At 36.7% G+C, this 18,401-nt stretch overlaps 1 protein-coding gene across 1 annotated transcript; it reads right to left on the reverse strand.

The window, feature by feature from the left end:
* Positions 1-2,686: 2,686 nt before the first annotated feature.
* On the reverse strand, positions 2,687-6,639 carry smtla (somatolactin alpha; the record flags this gene model as incomplete). The annotated part of the gene is made up of 5 exons (XM_084409544.1): positions 6,601-6,639; positions 6,188-6,378; positions 4,986-5,099; positions 2,957-3,136; positions 2,687-2,887 (listed from the first exon to the last, which is right to left on the reverse strand). Exons 1-5 carry the CDS (start codon positions 6,614-6,616, stop codon positions 2,687-2,689), a joined length of 702 nt encoding a protein of 233 aa, XP_084265670.1. The 5' UTR covers positions 6,617-6,639.
* Between the last annotated feature and the right edge of the window lie 11,762 nt (positions 6,640-18,401).

Genomic DNA, 18,401 nt, shown 5'->3' on the forward strand with positions numbered 1-18,401 from the left:
CCTTGAAACTTGAAATACTTTGCTGGACAACATGAAACATTTGCAGTTTAGCTGTCTTTTTAAATCTAATATTAATGACCTATTGAAACGTATTATTACTGGGACTGTGTCTGCAAAGAAAAACTGAAAAGAGAAAGTATTAATAAATAAATAAATGTCTTTTATTCCACTGATAAATAATGAAATGCTTTCTGATGAATGCAAGGACAGATCCACATCCTGTCTCAAGTTATGAATTATGTGACAAAATCAAGGTTTCATGGCTGTCAAAAATGTTAATAAATGCTTACTTATGTTTCTAAATCGGTGACTTATCCGTTGAGCCTTTTAAAAGAACATCATAAATGTTTAAACACTTCAGATCTACGGCCATGTATTTTTAACAGAGGGAGTGGGGAAAATATGACAGTTTTTTTTTTTTTTGGCAAATGCTACGAGAGAAGTGAAGGGATGACGTGCTGTTTCCATGACAGGGATCATAAGGATGATGCAGGTCTTGCTTTTGCTCCCAGATGGTCGTCTCTTATGATTGTTTTCTTTAATAACACACTGCTACTGTTGCCATCGTGATGGCCGTTGGTTACAGACAGAGCTTTAGAGCACCACTACCTCATTAACATTTTTAACAGGCCTGTTTGTTTGTCTTTCCTAGCCTCTGGTCATAATTATAACAGTCGATTAACCCTCAGAACAAGGGCATAACAGTGAGAGAGCCAGACTATCAAACTTTACTCATATTCACCTCACCCTGTCTAGATGGAAAATTACTGCTGGATAATGTGGCTAAAAAAAAAAAAAAAAAAAAAAAAAAAAAAAAATAACAAGACAAATTTACTTGAGAATCAAGAGTAAGACTAATAGCCGCCTGACACCCAGAACATTTTTATTTTATTTTTTCATGTCATCACATTGTTTAGAGCATAAGAAACAAATGGTAAAAAAAAAAAAAAAAAAAACATTTTTGAAAAATTATGTTTTATTCATATGTTATGCTATAATCCTCTTTAGTGGACACCAGGACTCAGTTGTTTAAAAAAATAAAATTACATAAAATTAGATGTATAGGCAAAAACAATGGGATTTTTTTTAACTTTTTTTTTTTAATCATCAATAAATGTTGGGGTTTCAGGATTTATTTGAACTAAAATTTGTACCATTTTACTTTATGCAATATGTGGGTAAAATGGCCATAAATTGATATTCCCATTCAATGCAATGTATCTATACACTGTATCTAATGTGCACATTAATGTGTTCTTGGAGCAACATTTAATGAAAAAAGAAGTGTAATATTTGGAGTAATTTTTAGCAACATTTTAATAATAATATCTAATATTTCATAGGAATATTGATGTATAATTTATTTCCATATTCACTTGTTGTGTCTCCCAAAATGCCTGATAAACATGTTTTTAGTCCTGATGTCCTCTACAGTGGACATGTATGAAATCAATGCCCTGTTCTGGAACAGAAAGTCTTTTTTTTTTTAAACCCCATAATGTTTTCCTGAGATGTTGGTTTAAATACAATTTGAAAAGTAGTCCGATTTAAATTATAATTACAATATATTATCATATTTCCATAAGAGTGCTACATTTGATCACTAAATTAATGTCAGACATTTTTAAAGAGCAAGGAGAAGTTGTTTTCATGGTGAAACCTCCAAACATTTGTGCTCTTTACAGGACACCCAGGTGTGACATGTGACATGTATGATGTCAGAGAAATTCACTAAAATATAATGTCCACTACAGTGGACAAAAGTCTATTCCTGGGACCCAGGAGGATATGCTTATTTCTTTATGCCTATACTGTACATTACATATACAATTCACCTATATATATTTTCTGAAATCTTCATATCTTATGCACTATTGCTTCTCAAGTACATTTACTGTATCTTGTTTTTTAGATAGGTTTGAACTGGGAAAGAAATGTCTAAATCCCATTACTCAAACTTGCATCATCAACAACAAGATTTCTGCAATGCATATAAATAGAATAGCAAATTATATTCATTTATTAATCTAGAAAGATGGATGGATGGATGGATATATTTAAAAACACATTGAGAGATACATATTATATGCCTCTTTATTTAAATAGTACAATATGATAAAGTATGCATATAAAAATATGCATATATTTTTTTATTTTTTTTTACAAACACAATTTACATAATTGATTCGCTCTGTTCTTAATCTTGTGCTGGGCAGTAGTTATATTTTCATCTCTTGTTATGTCTCATGTAGTTTTCCACTATGTTGATACATAAATTAAACCTCAGATCAAATCCCTCAGCCCACACCACACACACACTCATTAGCATATTTCTGTATCACAAGCTTTTTCTTTAGAGTCTTTCTTTATCTAACTAATACAAAGGTGAAACTATCTCCAATAAAAATAAAAACATGCCTGCCAACTCACCGGAGACCTGGAGAGACATTGAAAGACTACGGGATAGCATACAAACTCAAGCTTAGAAGAGAAGCGAGGGAATCAATAGTGCAGACTGCAGATTGTGAGAGCGAGAGAGCGGTGTGCTTCGTGTCCTATTCCTATTCAATTTACAGTAAATATCCAGAAAGCCAAAAGCACATCATGGGTCTCATTTAATGCTTGCTAAATATGGCAATATCAATTCTTCAAAATAAAGCTTTTTCTTTCCATATAAGAATCATATTTAGTGGGAAAGACAACTGAGCTTGTTGCTCTGACGGCATTTGAGCAGCTTGAGGAAGGTCTCCATCTTGTGGGCGTCCTTCTTGAAGCAGGTGAGAAGGTTGTAGTCCCTGAGGACAGACTCCAGCACCTCGGGAGATTGTCCATCGTATGGAGCCAGCGTGTGTTCGATGGCGGATGAGGACATCCCTTCATTCAGCATCTGTGGAGAAACCAGCGTGAAGTGATGCACACACACACACGTATGTTATGAGCGTTCACACTGATGTACCTTGCGGATGAGGACCAGCACCCCCTGCTCCAGGCTGAGCAGTTTATCAGAAACCCACTTGGTCTTGTTGAGCAGAGCGTCGGGGGCGTCATCGTAACGATCAAGAGTAGTTTGCAGATAGATCAGCGGCTCCATCCACGACTGCACCAGAATCAGGACCGAGTGAAGCAGCCATTTGTCCTGCAGAGAACACACTGAACACGTCAAAGGGATCGAGCTATGAAAAATACACTTTTCATTTTTTTTTTTTTTTATACAAAAGAGTTTGTGGCAACATTCATAGCCTTCAGAACTTCTTCAGTACAAAAGGAGCATTTGCAACTACACTCTTAGAAGAAGAAAACAGCTCAATTTTACAGTAAAGAACCCTTTATGCCCAAAAGGTTCTGCATGAGGAGAAATGATTTCATGATGCTCTTACATTCATACAATTTGATTGCAATTAAAGATGAATTAAAACTACATTAACTAACTAATTACAGACAGACAGACATAGATAGATAGATAGATAGATAGATAGATAGATAGATAGATAGATAGATAGATAGATAGATAGATAGATAGATAGATAGATAGATAGATAGATAGATAGATAGATAGATAGATAGATAGATAGATAGATAGATAGATAGATAGATAGATAGATAGATAGATAGATAGATAGATAGATGAAAAAAAAATCCTGTTTAATATTAAATGTCAGAGAGAGTTGGAAATGGCATTTAAAAAAGACAGATTTGGACAACATTTTAAGTGGATCTCAGATATAAACAAACAAACAAACAAACAAACACATCAATATTTAAATAAATGATGTGACCTCATTCACAGACTCCAAACTTTAAACAGACTAAACACTGTGAATACAGTAACCAAGCCTTCATAAAGCAGCACAAGAAGGAGAGGCTATTAGAGGTCGTCCATTTTCAATGTTTTTGCAATGCTTTTATATACTGTAGCTCCAGATGAATTTTCAGAGACTGTAAAATGTCTAAATCAAATGGAAATATGTGTCTACTTTGGCTGCGTACAGTGCTGGCGTGACAAGACTCATTAAGCTAAAGCAGTTTGAGGGAAATGTTCAAATCTATTTCAGCAGGTGCATGGGGAAAAAAAGATATATTGAAAAGAAAACAGCCTATTTGGTGATGGAGGCAATTTAGTTCTAAAGAAAGGTTAGTCTCTCAGTTGAAAGAGCTGTCACACAATAGTGCATTAGACGAACAAGACATCGCTCTGTTAGTGCAGTCTTTCACACAACACCAGTTAAACAGAGCTCATATGTTCAGAGCTGGAGAACATGGTTCCAGTGAACGCTTAACCTCCGTTGGCATGCATGAATGTGGATGCCGTTTAAAGGAACACGCCGACTTTTTGGGACTTTAGCTCATTCACCGTATCCCCCAGAGTTAGATAAGTCCATACACACCCTTCTCATCTCCATGCGTGCCGTAACTCTGTGTGACGCACCCACCGCTAGCCTAGCTTAGCACAAAGACTGGAGGTAAATGGCTCCAGCTAGCATACTGCTCCCAATAAGTGACAAAATATCACCAACATTTTCCTATTTACATGTTGTGATTTGTATAGTCACAGCGTGCACGAATAACAAGGTCACATGAAACACAGCCATCTTCTAACCGTATACATACTGGGAACTATATTCTCAGAAGGCGAAGCACTGCTACTTCTGCTAAGCTAGGCTAGCGGTGGGTGCGTCAGACAGAGTTACGGCACGCACGGAGATGAGAAGGGTATGTATGGAATTATCTAACTCTGGGGGATACGGTGAATAAGCTGAAGTCCCAAAAAGTCGGCGTGTTCCTTCAAGAAGATTAACCTGCATATTCTCAACATTTAATGTAGCCTTACAAGAATAACACCAGCATTTTCCTAAAAATGGTCAGTATTTTGCCTTATTTCCCATTGAAAATGGTTTACCTTGTTTGATATGTATCATATGCATTTCTTATTTTTGATATTTCCTTCCTCCTTTCTAATCAAACACACAGCACTCGCATCTCCTCACCGATATCTGCTGAATCTCACTCTTGGAGCTTGGGATCGGGAAGGGCTTGCTGTGGCACATGTTTCCTCCCTGATTCCTCAAAGCATGCAGAGGATACGGGACAAACATCTCCTCCTGTTGGACACACACACACACACACACACACACACACACACACACACACACACACACACACACACACTTCAGGTGGTAGAAAAGCCTTCCTTATAAATATCTGAAGGGAGATTTGAAATGAGAAATGAAATTATACCAATGTTCTCTGCATGTTTTCCCACTGAAAAGAGACAATCCACCTAAGAACAGTGATATAATCTAACAAGACTGATAGGCATCTCGCAGTGTTTATAATGAGCCTGATTATTCATTAAGATTATAGTCTCATTAATTCAAAGTCATGCACATAGCCGGCAATAATGAGGCAAGGTTGATTAAATGAGACAGAATAATGACATTAAATGAAATAAACTTGCTATCAGTGTGGCTAATAATATCTCAGCCGATGAGATATAATGAAATTGGTTATCTGATTTTGAGTTAAAAAAAAAAAAATTAAGAAGAAGAAAACAACAACAAGTAACACTTTATTTCGGTGGTCCCCTTTAGACATTCGGTTGTCTATACGTAACACATGTCAACTTATTCTACTAACCTGAACCATAACCTAACAATCCACTAATTCTCAACTAATACTCCAATGACAGTTAGTGGATACGCAAAGTTATAGTCAACAGAATGTCTAAAGCTGACCAACTAAATAAAGTGTGACCAACAGCATGCATGCAGATTTGCAAACCATAACGGTAACACTTTACAATAAGGTTTCATTAGTTAACTACATTAGTTAACATGAACTAAGAATGAACTGCACTTCTACAGCATTTAGTTGATGTTAGTTTGTAAATTAATACATTATCAAAATCAAAAAGTTATATTTTTTAACATTAGTTAATGCACTGTGAGCTAACATGAACAAACAAGGAACAACTGTATTTTTAACTAATGTTAAGAACGATTAACAAATACAGTAACAAATGTATTGATCATAATTAGTTCCTGTCAGTTAATTAGCATCTTACTAATGTTAACAAATGAAACATAAAGTGTTACCACTATAACTTCATATGCTGTAATAAATCGTTGTATGTGTCGTAGAGTTAACAGTAAAACAGACTTTGATTGATTGGCAGAGACGGTTCACTCACAAAGAGAGTGCATGACTCTTCAGACACACGGTAGATGAGCTCTGCATGTTGGATGACACGATCTAGAAGTTTCTCTTGGGAGATTGAAGTACAGTGTGTGAGAGATCCGGCCTCGTCCTTACAGTCCAGAGGAACGGCGTGAGAAACCCAGAAACGCCAGAGCGACACACAACACAGCCAGACCTGCAGAACTAATGAAACACACACACACACTGTAACACAGTAATTCCCTGCTACAAACACGCTTTTGGAAAGTCTGTTGGGCTAATAAGCCTTAGAAATATTTACTTTCTGCAGATTGCACATTTCATTGCGTATTTGAAATATGTTTAATAAGCGAGCACTTCAAGGCTATAGCTCTAGGTAGATTTCCTTACAAAACAAAAGCTAATAAAGATGTGGAGTCAGTGTACCTTTAACCCTGTTCATTTTGCAGAGATGTTTCTATAGCCACTTGCCTGCATTAGAGACACACACTGCCTTTATATAATATTCTCAGAGATCCATATATTCATCAACTCTCCGGCTTCAGTGTAAGAAGAGACGTGGCCTTCTCTTCAGGCTCCTTCATATGCAGGCCTTTAACCTGAGATGTGACCGATACCTCAGAGAATACGAGAACGAGTAATGCCACTAAAAATAATCCAGTTTTTTATTAATGAATGGGAACTTCCTAAAAATATAGCTTTCCAAGACACTAGCAACTTATTTATAGTCAAGCTACAGTCAAGCTATACATTTAAACAGTAGGGCAATACGTCGTTTGTTATAGACTACAACAATATGCTATATACAGTACAGTATTGTAACACATGTCATATATGTTATGTTTTTATATAAAGCCTACTTATGTTTTTAAAATAACAATTAAATGTTTAAATGTTTGAGGCCAGTAAATTTGTTTGTTTGTTTATTTATTTATTACCTTCGCCATCATACATTTTTTTTTTTTTTTTTTTAGTGTAATAACATTGTATTACACTGTATTTTTGATCAAATAAATGCAGTCTCTTACTATATATATATAGAAAATGAAGTAGGTTAAGTTAGGTCACAGATAATTATAATAAAGTGTCTGAGCATTTGTTTTTTGGTATAAGCTTGAGGTTCTTTTGTATCCTATTATCTGTGCAATGCATCTTTTGTATTTATTAGACACTTTATATGATTCACATTTCTTTCAAGCATTTCTCTTCCGGTCGGGAAGCGGGCGGCCGTGTCTCTGTCGATGAGGTGAGCTGGTTTTGTCTCTGTGATATGCAAGTTCTTCAAAGATCTGCTGGTCTGTGCAGATGCTATAGGCTGCCAGCCAAAAGAATCTCTCTCAGAACATAATCCACATCGGGATACTGAAATAATACCGTTGCAGGTGGGCGGCGGACTTCATTAAGTCCTGAATATAGCAATTCTCTTCCCGATTGTGCTGATTTGTCCTACATATCCGAGTCCCCAAACCACACAAATGCGGCTTAATCCAATTTGAGCATCAAAAGGGATGGATTGAGTCTGTAAATATTTCAGAATTAAGCCCACTTTGTTGGTCAGATTCACATTACAGCGGAACCAACCGACATTATATTACAGCAGAATAGATGTGTTTGTCTATTTATGTAAACCAAAACACCTACTCTATAATAACAGTTTAATACATGTTACATTTTCAGGGCAAAGCCGGAATGTTCCAGAAAATCTTTCAACACAAAAACAGAAAATCCCTTGGCAATAAACAACTTAATTTCAAATTATTTGCAAAAATTGTGCTGCTCTTCACTAAAAAATTGTAATTGACAGTAAATTGTCCTGTCCTTTCTTTGTCCTTTGGAACATTTGCAGTGCCTCAGTGATAGGGGTCACAGCAGTTCACTTCACAGTCTCACAGGGTCTGTCTCAGTGCCAATGAGATCGGGAGGCTGAGAAACAGTAGCTGTCCGAAGACTCACACTGGACGTCTGAAAGCTGTTACTTATTCACACGTCTTCCTGCGAACACCTGCAGCCCAAAATGTTTTGTCACCTGTCTGGCAAAATACCACCCACCCAAACCATTCAAACGTCTTAATCTCTTAATCTAGTCTTAATCTCTGTCCACATGTCATGTTTCATGTCATTACAATGTGTTTTGCTTTGTTTTTTTTTGACTCGGGCAAGAGGTGTGCTGACATAGATACACTAAAACTTCTTACTTTGTATTTTAGTCTTGCTTTCCAGGACAGATATCTTACAGTACAAACGTTCTTAAAGTCCTCCTTTAAAATACTCATCTTTGACTATCAAAATGACATATTTAAACAAGTTTTCCTGTGAAAATAATTTCTTCGACACAAAATATCTCAAATGTTACTCTACAGCTTTGCTTTATTTAGTATAACATGGATATGCAAATCAGGCCCCGCCTCCACTCAATCACGCCAGCTCTACCTGATCCACTCAACTGAATAAATGACACACAATGGCAAGTGGAAATAGTGGTTTAATTCAGAAACCAGAAACTGATTCAAAATGACAAGATGTTAAGTCTTTCTGGAATATTCATCAAGGATATTCATGGATTTATACTTACAATTTGAAAATAATATCTGCCTAACTCATCAGATATTTACAGATATTTCTAAATCTGAAACTTTATATATATATATATTGGTGACAAAAATGTAATATTTTGTCATTTTGCTTGTCAAATAAATGTATCTTGAATTTAAGAATTTTAGATATTTGTACAGAAACACAACATTTTGCATTGAAATCACACATTACTCATAACTTAAATAATTGCATATAATAATTACACTTAAAAAAAAATACACATAAATATATTTCAATGGTGCATATTTACCATTCATACTTTTTTTTTATAACTTTCTTATATAATAAATATATAGTGTTTTCCTTATTGTTTATTTATGTATTATTATCATTATTGTATTAGTTAGATCCTTTCTGATAAATGTTGTTACTTAATAGGTCAGTTGATTTCTAGGTCATAAAATATACAGTAACCAATAGACAAACATATTATAGTTGTGTCCACTAGTTGCTGTACTTGTTTTTGTCATTTGTTTTGTCTCCCTTGTTTTCTTTCAGAAAATAATCATATTCATAAAATCAGTTCACGCTGTGATCAAGTTAAGCCACATGTATTTATTTCCAATATAAATCCTTTTTTTTAAAATGAATAAAGCAAAGTAAATATCTTGAACATCAACAAAAAATTTATGCAATCAAGTGTAGCAAACTGTGCAATTATTTTATTAGCACCAGCTATTATCTCCAAAAAAACAATCAATATCATATTCAAGCAAATAATTACAAGGTCAAACATGTCCTGCATTCACTAAGCTTAAAGTAAAAAGTTCAATGACAAGAGATGCAACTTCAAGGTTCAAAACATGCCCAATGCCGTGCCAACGCCACCGAGACCAGACTGAAACAACAGATCCTGAAAAAAAAAAAAAAAAAGTTCACTAGGTGATCACTACACCTACACTACACTACTACCACTACGGTGGCTCCAAACTGTTCAAGTCCGCTCTGCATATGGCTTATGTCTTGTTTCAATAGACTAATTACAACAGTTCACGTTAAATTCAAAAGGGAAGAAGTGGATTATGCCTGCTGATTTCTGCCATCCTTTAAAATCATTCACACTGTACGACATGAATCTAATAAACTTGGGTATGTCGAAGAAGAATAAAACATCATGGTTAACAAACTGAGCAAGATGAATCACATAATTGTGTTTTTTTTTGCGAGGAGAAGATCTTATGGTCATGGCTAAGGAAAAGAGGCAAAGTTTGCAAATAGAGCTTGAGGTAATAGTTTTAAATTTCAGTGCCGAGTTGCGTTGATCAATACGCCATTTCATGTTGCATTTTTATTGGCTAGTCAGTAGACGCAGGTCGTAGCAGCAAACACACTGTGAAGCGATCATGCTAAATTTCTCACACGGTCAGAAAAGGATCACAGGCTATCTTTAGTCGCAAGTCTTTGAACCTCTCTCACTGTACGACATATGACCACCGTTCAGGAGCCACGACCACAGAAATCACGATTGGTCATCTTTCGTCTGGGCCAGCCCACAATCATACAATGTGTATCGGGCATTAGAGAGATTGTAACTGTAGGCCACATAGAGATGCAGTGATGACGTATTTTTGTAGGCCAATCCGGGAGATCGCATCACCCTGGTTCCCTTGACAAAAGAAAACTCAAGGATTTTTTTTCATTGGCTTTTGAATTATTGTAGAAAATTAGCTCTGTGAAAAACAAACGCTTATGATTCTTACATGTTTTGTGAATCATGATGATCTGATTACCACAATTTTTATGAATACAATTGGCAGAATCAAAAGCTTACGTTGGCTTTGAATGACTAACACCATGGTCACATGACTTCAACGTCACCACCATTGAGCTTCTTTTGTGAAAGCAACTAGTGAGTTTTCCTGATGATGTTTAATGTCCCAGACAACCTTTGTAGTCTCATTTAGCCACAGCTACCGCCTTATCCTTATGTTGTAGAATTAAACATGAATATATCTTGAGATTTTCAGACATTTAGCCAAATTTCAGACATTTAACCAAAAACCCATTGACTTTATGACGATGGAACCGTAAGTGCTAAAATGCAAATGGCCTACAAAAATACGTCATCCCTGCTGCACTCTATTATGCAACATATAAGCATATTTTATGATTTTCTTAACCACTAGGTGGCACTGTCACCAAACCTGACAGGTGTGCTCAGATCAAGGTGTGAACAAATCCGGTCTCACCCTTCAGTTCAGTAGGACACAGTGTTGGTGGGATACACCCAATATACCTCAGAGAACTTTCGGCGTCACTCTCAGCTTTGTTAGGCCATTATTCAGTACCAATTAAAAATGTACTTCAAGACTTCGTCCCAAACAAACAAATACATCAATAAATCTTAGCTTCATAAAAACCCCTATCAAACTAATTTCAACCCATGGTTCATGGACACTCATATGCAATGAACTGCCAATGTGAACCCGTGAGACTTGATTTGGGGAGAAGGAGGTTATCAAATCAGCCTTTTTAAGCGCTCCCAATAGATAAAGTCTGGCCTGGGCTAATTCGTGTCAAGGAACCGGCGACATGCCCTCTCCAGATGTGAAGGGTGCAAAGAGACTCGAGTGCGGAGCCACTTTAGCCCTGAAGAGAGCCGCGATTGCAGAACACACATGAATATTTATTATTCCCTGATGTTCATGGCCAATTACTGCACAGCTTCCTCTCTTTCCTTCCTATGTTTGATTGACATGCTAACTAATCAATCTGAGTGCTATCAGCTTTATAATTAAGCTTCATTGGGGGTTGAATATACAGTGTGTGTGTAAGTGCGTGCATGTGTGTGTTGATGGTAATTTGCATTAATTCAGGCTGGCACATTTTAAGCACAGCCATTCCCCCCACCCTTAACCACTAGATGGCATATGCATATAAAGATAAACGACAATACTGCAAAAGTCTTACAAGAGTTTCACACACACGATAAACAAACGTAACGTACAATCTTAAAGCATTTTCTTATTTCAAATGATGCTGGGCATTACAAAAAAATTTAATAAAACAAGAACTAAGCTAAATTAAGCAGTTAGTTAGTTCATTGTCCTCTTAAAATAATGTCAAATATATTTCAACCCATTTTGCTGAGGTTCGTAATGAGCCTAGGAAATTGCTTCTCTATTTTACATTGTGAAAGCCGCCGTTTTATGATCCAGTATTTCAGCACCTGCTGAATGTTATGAATGTGTAAATCTTGACAAACGTTCTCAGTGCCAGTGGAGGTTTCTCTTCCTTTATATATTGTAATGACTTCTTACGTCCACTTGCTCCAAGCGCGGTTATTGGGAAATGCGGCATCCTGATTTATGATGATTGTTGCCACTTAAAGCGCACTAAAGCAAACTTAATAAACGCGTGTGTCTTTGTGTAGGAGGGAGGCTTTAGAGCACTGAAGCCTGCAGTGCTCAGTACATCAGCTCGCTGGCGATTGTGACAAATAAATTAGCTGAAAGGAGCCAATGCATTGTTTTCTAATGAGGATTTGCAAAGGGGCAATGCGTGTTTTACAATATGATACCAATTATCCCTCGGCGAAAATGAGAATGAAGGGTGAGATGAAATTATGCATCCTCATGACGGCCGTAATTAGGTCATTCCGCTTCTATCTTCTTGCCAGCCAACAGAAAGAAATGTGTGGAGAAAATAAATGTTTAATTTATTGGAGGGCTGGATTGTTTTGATATATAAAAAAGGCTTTTTATGTTCTAATTAGCATTAGTGCCTTTAGAAGATGCTTAGCAACTCAAATGAATCAGGGCATGTGTGTTAAAAATGTCTGCTTTGCTCAAATTAAAATGAAGCATTAGTGCATCAGGTTACTGAGGATGTCGATGGATTTTGTGGGATATGCTGCGGCTTTCTTCAATCTTATTGAATGGCATGAATATTAATATTCAGTAGGGAAAATGTGCTATATTTTAGATATGGGATAATGAATCCTATAATTCACACACCACACATTTGAACAAAAGAGCCTTTCGCTTCGTTCTGAACTCTTGCTGTTGCTAGTTGCTAGTAAAAGGCTTTGAACAAACCCCCAATAACTCTCAGTTTTACACTTCAGAGCGCTTTGGACTTGCATTAAACATCAATTTGCAAATTCATTCAGACTTACACTTTTTAAAATACGAGTTCCTACATTAATTGAGGGACCCGAACTGTATCTTGAAACCAAACTGTCCTGTTGGTTGGTTCTTTTGACCAGCGTTGGGTGCAATGCATTACTATGCAATTAATTACTGTAATGGAAAAATATTACTCTTATTTGATCCCTTTAGGAATTTATTCTCTGCTAACAAGGAGATGATGGGGATTCAGACTGATTTTAGGACATCACTGTGCATGTAAACAAACTCATTGAGTTAAGGCACTGTAGAATGCAAATACAGCAAAAGAGACAATTATTCAGGCCTGAGGCTCACAGTTAAGGTCTAACTGATGAAGTTTCAGGCAGCAACATCTGGCTCTAAATGCCTAAGCGTTCATGCATGCAAGCGTCCAAACAACAAACCCATCAATCAATCAACCAACCAGCACACATTGTGGACCTATAAATAAATACAGAAAGAGAGCGTTGTGTTATATGAGCTGTTATGTATGCTGTGTGTGTGAGGGGTGGGGTTATGGAGAGATTAGGTAGATGACAGTTCTGGGCTAAAGATGCATTACCGCTTCGCTTCGAGCGTAATTAGGCCTTCTATGTTCAGATCCAACCACCTACTCCTTGTCTCACAACTTCCCTCGTGCCCTTGTCCTTCTGTCACCCTCAGGGAAGACTCCTGAATCCTAATCTGCAAATATTTTCCTCTCTGCAAAAAAAGGTAGACGTAACCCACACTGCAAAACAGAAGCGATCATCTGAAGAAAGAAGACGACAAAAGCTGCAAATCAGATCAGTCACACCGATATCCTTCCGCTCGCCGCAAAGATATGCAGCCACACAACCAGGGCGAACCATTCAGATTCAGCGGTGGAGTCGCACGCGTGAACGTTTTCCTGACTCCCTAACACACAGATGACTCAGAAGTGCTCACTTTTTCCCCCGTCTCCACTTTTCCCTGTACCTCCTTTCATCCACACAAAGTACATCTGAGGATTGGCCTGGCGCTCGGAGCTCGGCGAGCTCAGACTATATTTTCTTCAAAGTGAGATCCCAAAAATGTGGCACAAATAAAACACGTTGTCTGCCCTCCAGGACATCCCAGTTCTTCAGAGAATCCTAAATCTAAGGCCATCCCTGTGTTTTGTCTATGAGGATAAAGACTAGTCCAGCGCACCAGGCTGGTTTCTTTCATTTTTTAAGCCACTGGCGATGCCTCTCTCATGTCCGCGCCTCCTCGCGGGTTATCGGAGGATCAAACGTAGCACGAGTTGGGTCTCGCTGTCAAACACGACGTCTCCGAAAGGAGAGGGAGGACAGATGGCTGTTAAGAGATGTCTCATGCATGCACAGGGCACCTTTTCACCACGTTTCCCTGTTTTCAAAGCAAATTCTATCTTTGAGCTCTGAATGTTTCTTAGTTGTCCAACGCAGCGTCTCCATCCATTTGACATTTTCACCCGGCAAGGCCGACGGCAGAGTTTCCAATCGCAGAGGGTTTTATTGTGGTTATCAGATCAGTTGGCTTTCCATATTTCTTTTTAACTTTCTCCTTTTTCTCCATCTCATCCTCTCTGAAAATGTTGCCTGAGTGCGTTGGAGTTAGTTTGAACTATGATAGTCCAAAGATTCAAAGATTACTGTTGAGACATCAACTCTCCGGCTATAACTTAAAGGTTAAGTGTGTCATTTGTTGATGTTAATGTTATGTGGACATTCAACTACAGTAGATTAAACGTACAATATGTCATTTTTTTCGCCGCTAGGGGGCGCTAACCTCTTACAATAACAAGATATTAAAGGAGTATGGACATTTCATTCTACCGAACTACACGCAAGTGCAGAATTACTACTCACAGGTCAGTTTATTAGACAAATTAAACTTGTGAGGTAACGCAGCGCTGTTTCACTTGGTCTAACATTACACTAGCACACTAAACTGCATTTGAATGTGTTGAAATTTGTGTTAGTTTGTCTGTATGAGACTAGCAGTGAGCTAGATCAACATTAGGATAACATACAGATCATATTCTAACATTTCATCATTGTTGAACTATATAACATTGATTAGTTTTATGTAAATGTGCTCACCTGTTTAATAAAGTACATGTAGGAGCGGTCGAAGTCTCGGACGTGGAGCTCTAGGCATCTCGAAAACACCGCGCTGATATTGATTCTCGTTTTAGTTCTCCTTTTTTATCCAAAGTCTGCTTGCCATGGTCCATAATGTTTGAACGAAACAACAACAGCGTGCAGATAGACATTACGAACTACACAGTTGTCCACGTCTGTCGCCTTGGTTACTATCAGAGGGCTCTGGTTGCTATGGCAGTACGAGCGGAAACCAGAAATAAAGAAACGGTCCGTGTCTTCGAATTAAATTACAAATTTCTCCTGGTTTGAAAGTTGTTGGAAACAGTCGGGATAATGTAAGTACACACACAAAAAATATATATATAACATAGATATAGTGATTTTTGCTATTTTTAAAGCAAAAAAACTACATATTGTACCTTTAAAGTCGTTTGTAGATTGATTCTCTCAAAAAACGTAAACATGGTTGCTCATTGGCACAGATTGGATAAACCAAAGGTGTAAGCTTGGGGCGGGGCTATGCTTTTCTGACCAATGACAATAATAATAGTTCATAAAACAGTTATTTTTTTAATTATCGTATTCCGTTGTTTGCAAATCTATTCTCCTGTAAATTGCTCAGTTCAGTTTTTCGTAAATCTGTTGTGTATATTGTCATGTTCAACTCAACTGTTCACACTGTAAAAAAAAAAAGATAACATTCAGTAACACTTTATTTCCATAGTCTACTTTAGACATTCTAAGTAACTTTGCAACTACATGTCAACTAGCAGTCATTAGAGTATTAGTAGACTCTCTGCTTAATATCTGCTAACACTTTATTTTGATGCTCCTCAACTGAATATAAGTAAATACACGTCAACTTATTCTACTAAACCAAACCCTAACCTAACAGTCTACTAATACTCTAATGAGAGTTAGTTGACATGAAGTTGCAAAGTTACTTTATAGAATGGCCAAAGTGCACTATTAAAGTAAAGTGTAACTATGTATCCGTGTTTAAATAATTGCGAGTTGCATAGAGTTTTTCTTATATTGTTGCATTCAATTTCTTTGTTCACAAATTCATTAATGTGTAAATTGCTACATTTAATTCAAGGAAATCTGTTTATTAATCTTTTTTTTTTAAGTTTTAATTAAAAGATGCCACTACACTAAACAAAACTTGACCTTGTTTTTTTTTTTTTTTTTTTTTTTTTTTTTTTATCAGTAGGCTACTTTCACATTGCTTTATAGTAAACATATTTCGAACATCCTTAAAACATAATACATTTACTTACATAAGATTGCATTTACTTTCCTTACCTTCTGGCAAACCTCTTTTTAAGCATATTTCTCACAACATCTTTTTAGATTTAGGAATGAGGAATTTAGGCAATTTAACTTCGAAAATGAATTTGTTAACATTTTTATGATTGGCATTATTTTTGTCTCAGTAAACTCCTGCTTATTTAAAACAACTCTTATTTTCATTCTACTTTTTCATTTGAGTCTTCATTAAAAGTGATTATGCAATTTTTTGGTATTATTAGATGCAACTTTGTCACATTGAAAGAAATCTGCATTGTCAAATGAAAATATGCTCCTTCAAAGGTGAGGGTAAGGCTTACAATTTATGCATATCGACTAATTAGAAACATTCCACTGTGAGAGGGTGATAGAGGTGAATGCATATTCGGCATATTCAGATCTAAAGCTTTTCTTTTTTTTTTTTTCAGTATAGCCTACTTCATATTCGGCAGCCCCAAGAATAACAGAAGTGTTTTGATAATTAATGCAGTATGGGTTAGGGGTCGATCCTGACACTTACAGCCAAGCTCTCCTCCAAAACAAAATATCTCCTGCACCTTCTGTTTTACTGTCTGCCGCTGTAGCCGGAGTGTGGCAGTGATTGTCAGCTAACCTTTTGAAAACCCCTCTCCTTCTATTTACCATGCTGAGTCTTCACCCTCTCCCACAAACACCCTCATTGGGATTCGGGGCACAGACGAATTGCTCGCTAGGTCCCATATGAAATGAGATTTAAGTAAAAAAAAAAAAAAATGCAGAATACTTGCTTAGACTATGAATAAATCATACAAGGATAGATGGAGTTTAAAAATAAGGCATAATTAGTTCACTTCAGATTTTTTCAGGACCATTTTGCATGATACGTTGATTGTCCGCCTCATGGCATGTTTCCCGAAGGCCTTGGCAGTGTGTTCATCCTCTCTGCGCACTTAATGTCATGGTGGTGCCTGGGCTTAAAGACGAGCCGTATCATCACAGCAACAACCACACTAAAACGGGTCACTGGGTTGAATGTGTAAATAACAGCAGGTCTGCTATCTGCTGTTTGCCTATAACCTGTACGATTAACTAGAATTTTTACATTTTCTGGTGGTTGCTCATGCAAAACTCACCATCACAGTGAGAGTGTGTTGTTATGCTGTGTTCTTCTGAATAGTTTTTAGAGAATAGCTATGTAGTTGCTGCATATAATAGCCAAAGTAAAAAGTGTCCATCCCAAGCATATATATAATATTATATCTATCTGTATGCTGATAGCTTAGAAATTACACTGTCCACCAGAGCCACTTTGATATCAGGTTGTCAGCATTTGTTAATACTTTGGAGTTCATACTTTAATATTAAGCCTGACATATAAAATAATAGTCTGAAAAAATAATGGACGGACGGACGGACGGACGGACGGACGGACGGACGGACGGACGGACGGACGGACGGACGGACGGACGGACGGACAGACAGACAGACAGACAGACAGACAGATAGATAGATAGATAGATAGATAGATAGATAGATAGATAGATAGATAGATAGATAGATAGATAGATAGATAGATAGATAGATAGATAGATAATTTAGAAACCTTAGAAATTTGTGTATCAAATATACAGCAGGATTTATAGGGTTAACTTTAGGGTCATTCAAAATCTTCAGTCTAATTATATATTTTATTAAAACAAGTTTACAAAATGTAAGATTGAAGCTTGAAAATCTACAATTGACTAACATTAATAGAATGTTTGTCATTCAAAATGTAACCAACATTGACAAATATTTGCATATTAAAATGGAATTGATCTTTTCTCACTTGCATCTGTTTAACCGTACAAGCATTTTCACACTGCAAATATGGTGTCGGACTGAGTGATGTGAACTGATCATCATGACATCAGCATATCAGCCGTCATGTGACAAAAAAAAGCCTTAAACTGAAGCATATGCCTATAACTTTAACACTATTCTTTTATTTCCTTCAGGATATATCTATCTATCTTGATTGTTCAAGTGTTATTCTGTTCTGCTTTAAATCTAAAGGACTAGTCTGAACAAGATAATAAACACAATACACACAAATAACAATCGTGTAGCCAGACACTCCATTATCGGTAAACAACTGAGAAAGTCCTTCTCACTGACTCAGATTAAA

The sequence above is a fragment of the Rutilus rutilus genome (assembly GCF_951802725.1).
Source record: "Rutilus rutilus genome assembly, chromosome: 5".
NCBI lineage: Eukaryota > Metazoa > Chordata > Actinopteri > Cypriniformes > Leuciscidae > Rutilus > Rutilus rutilus.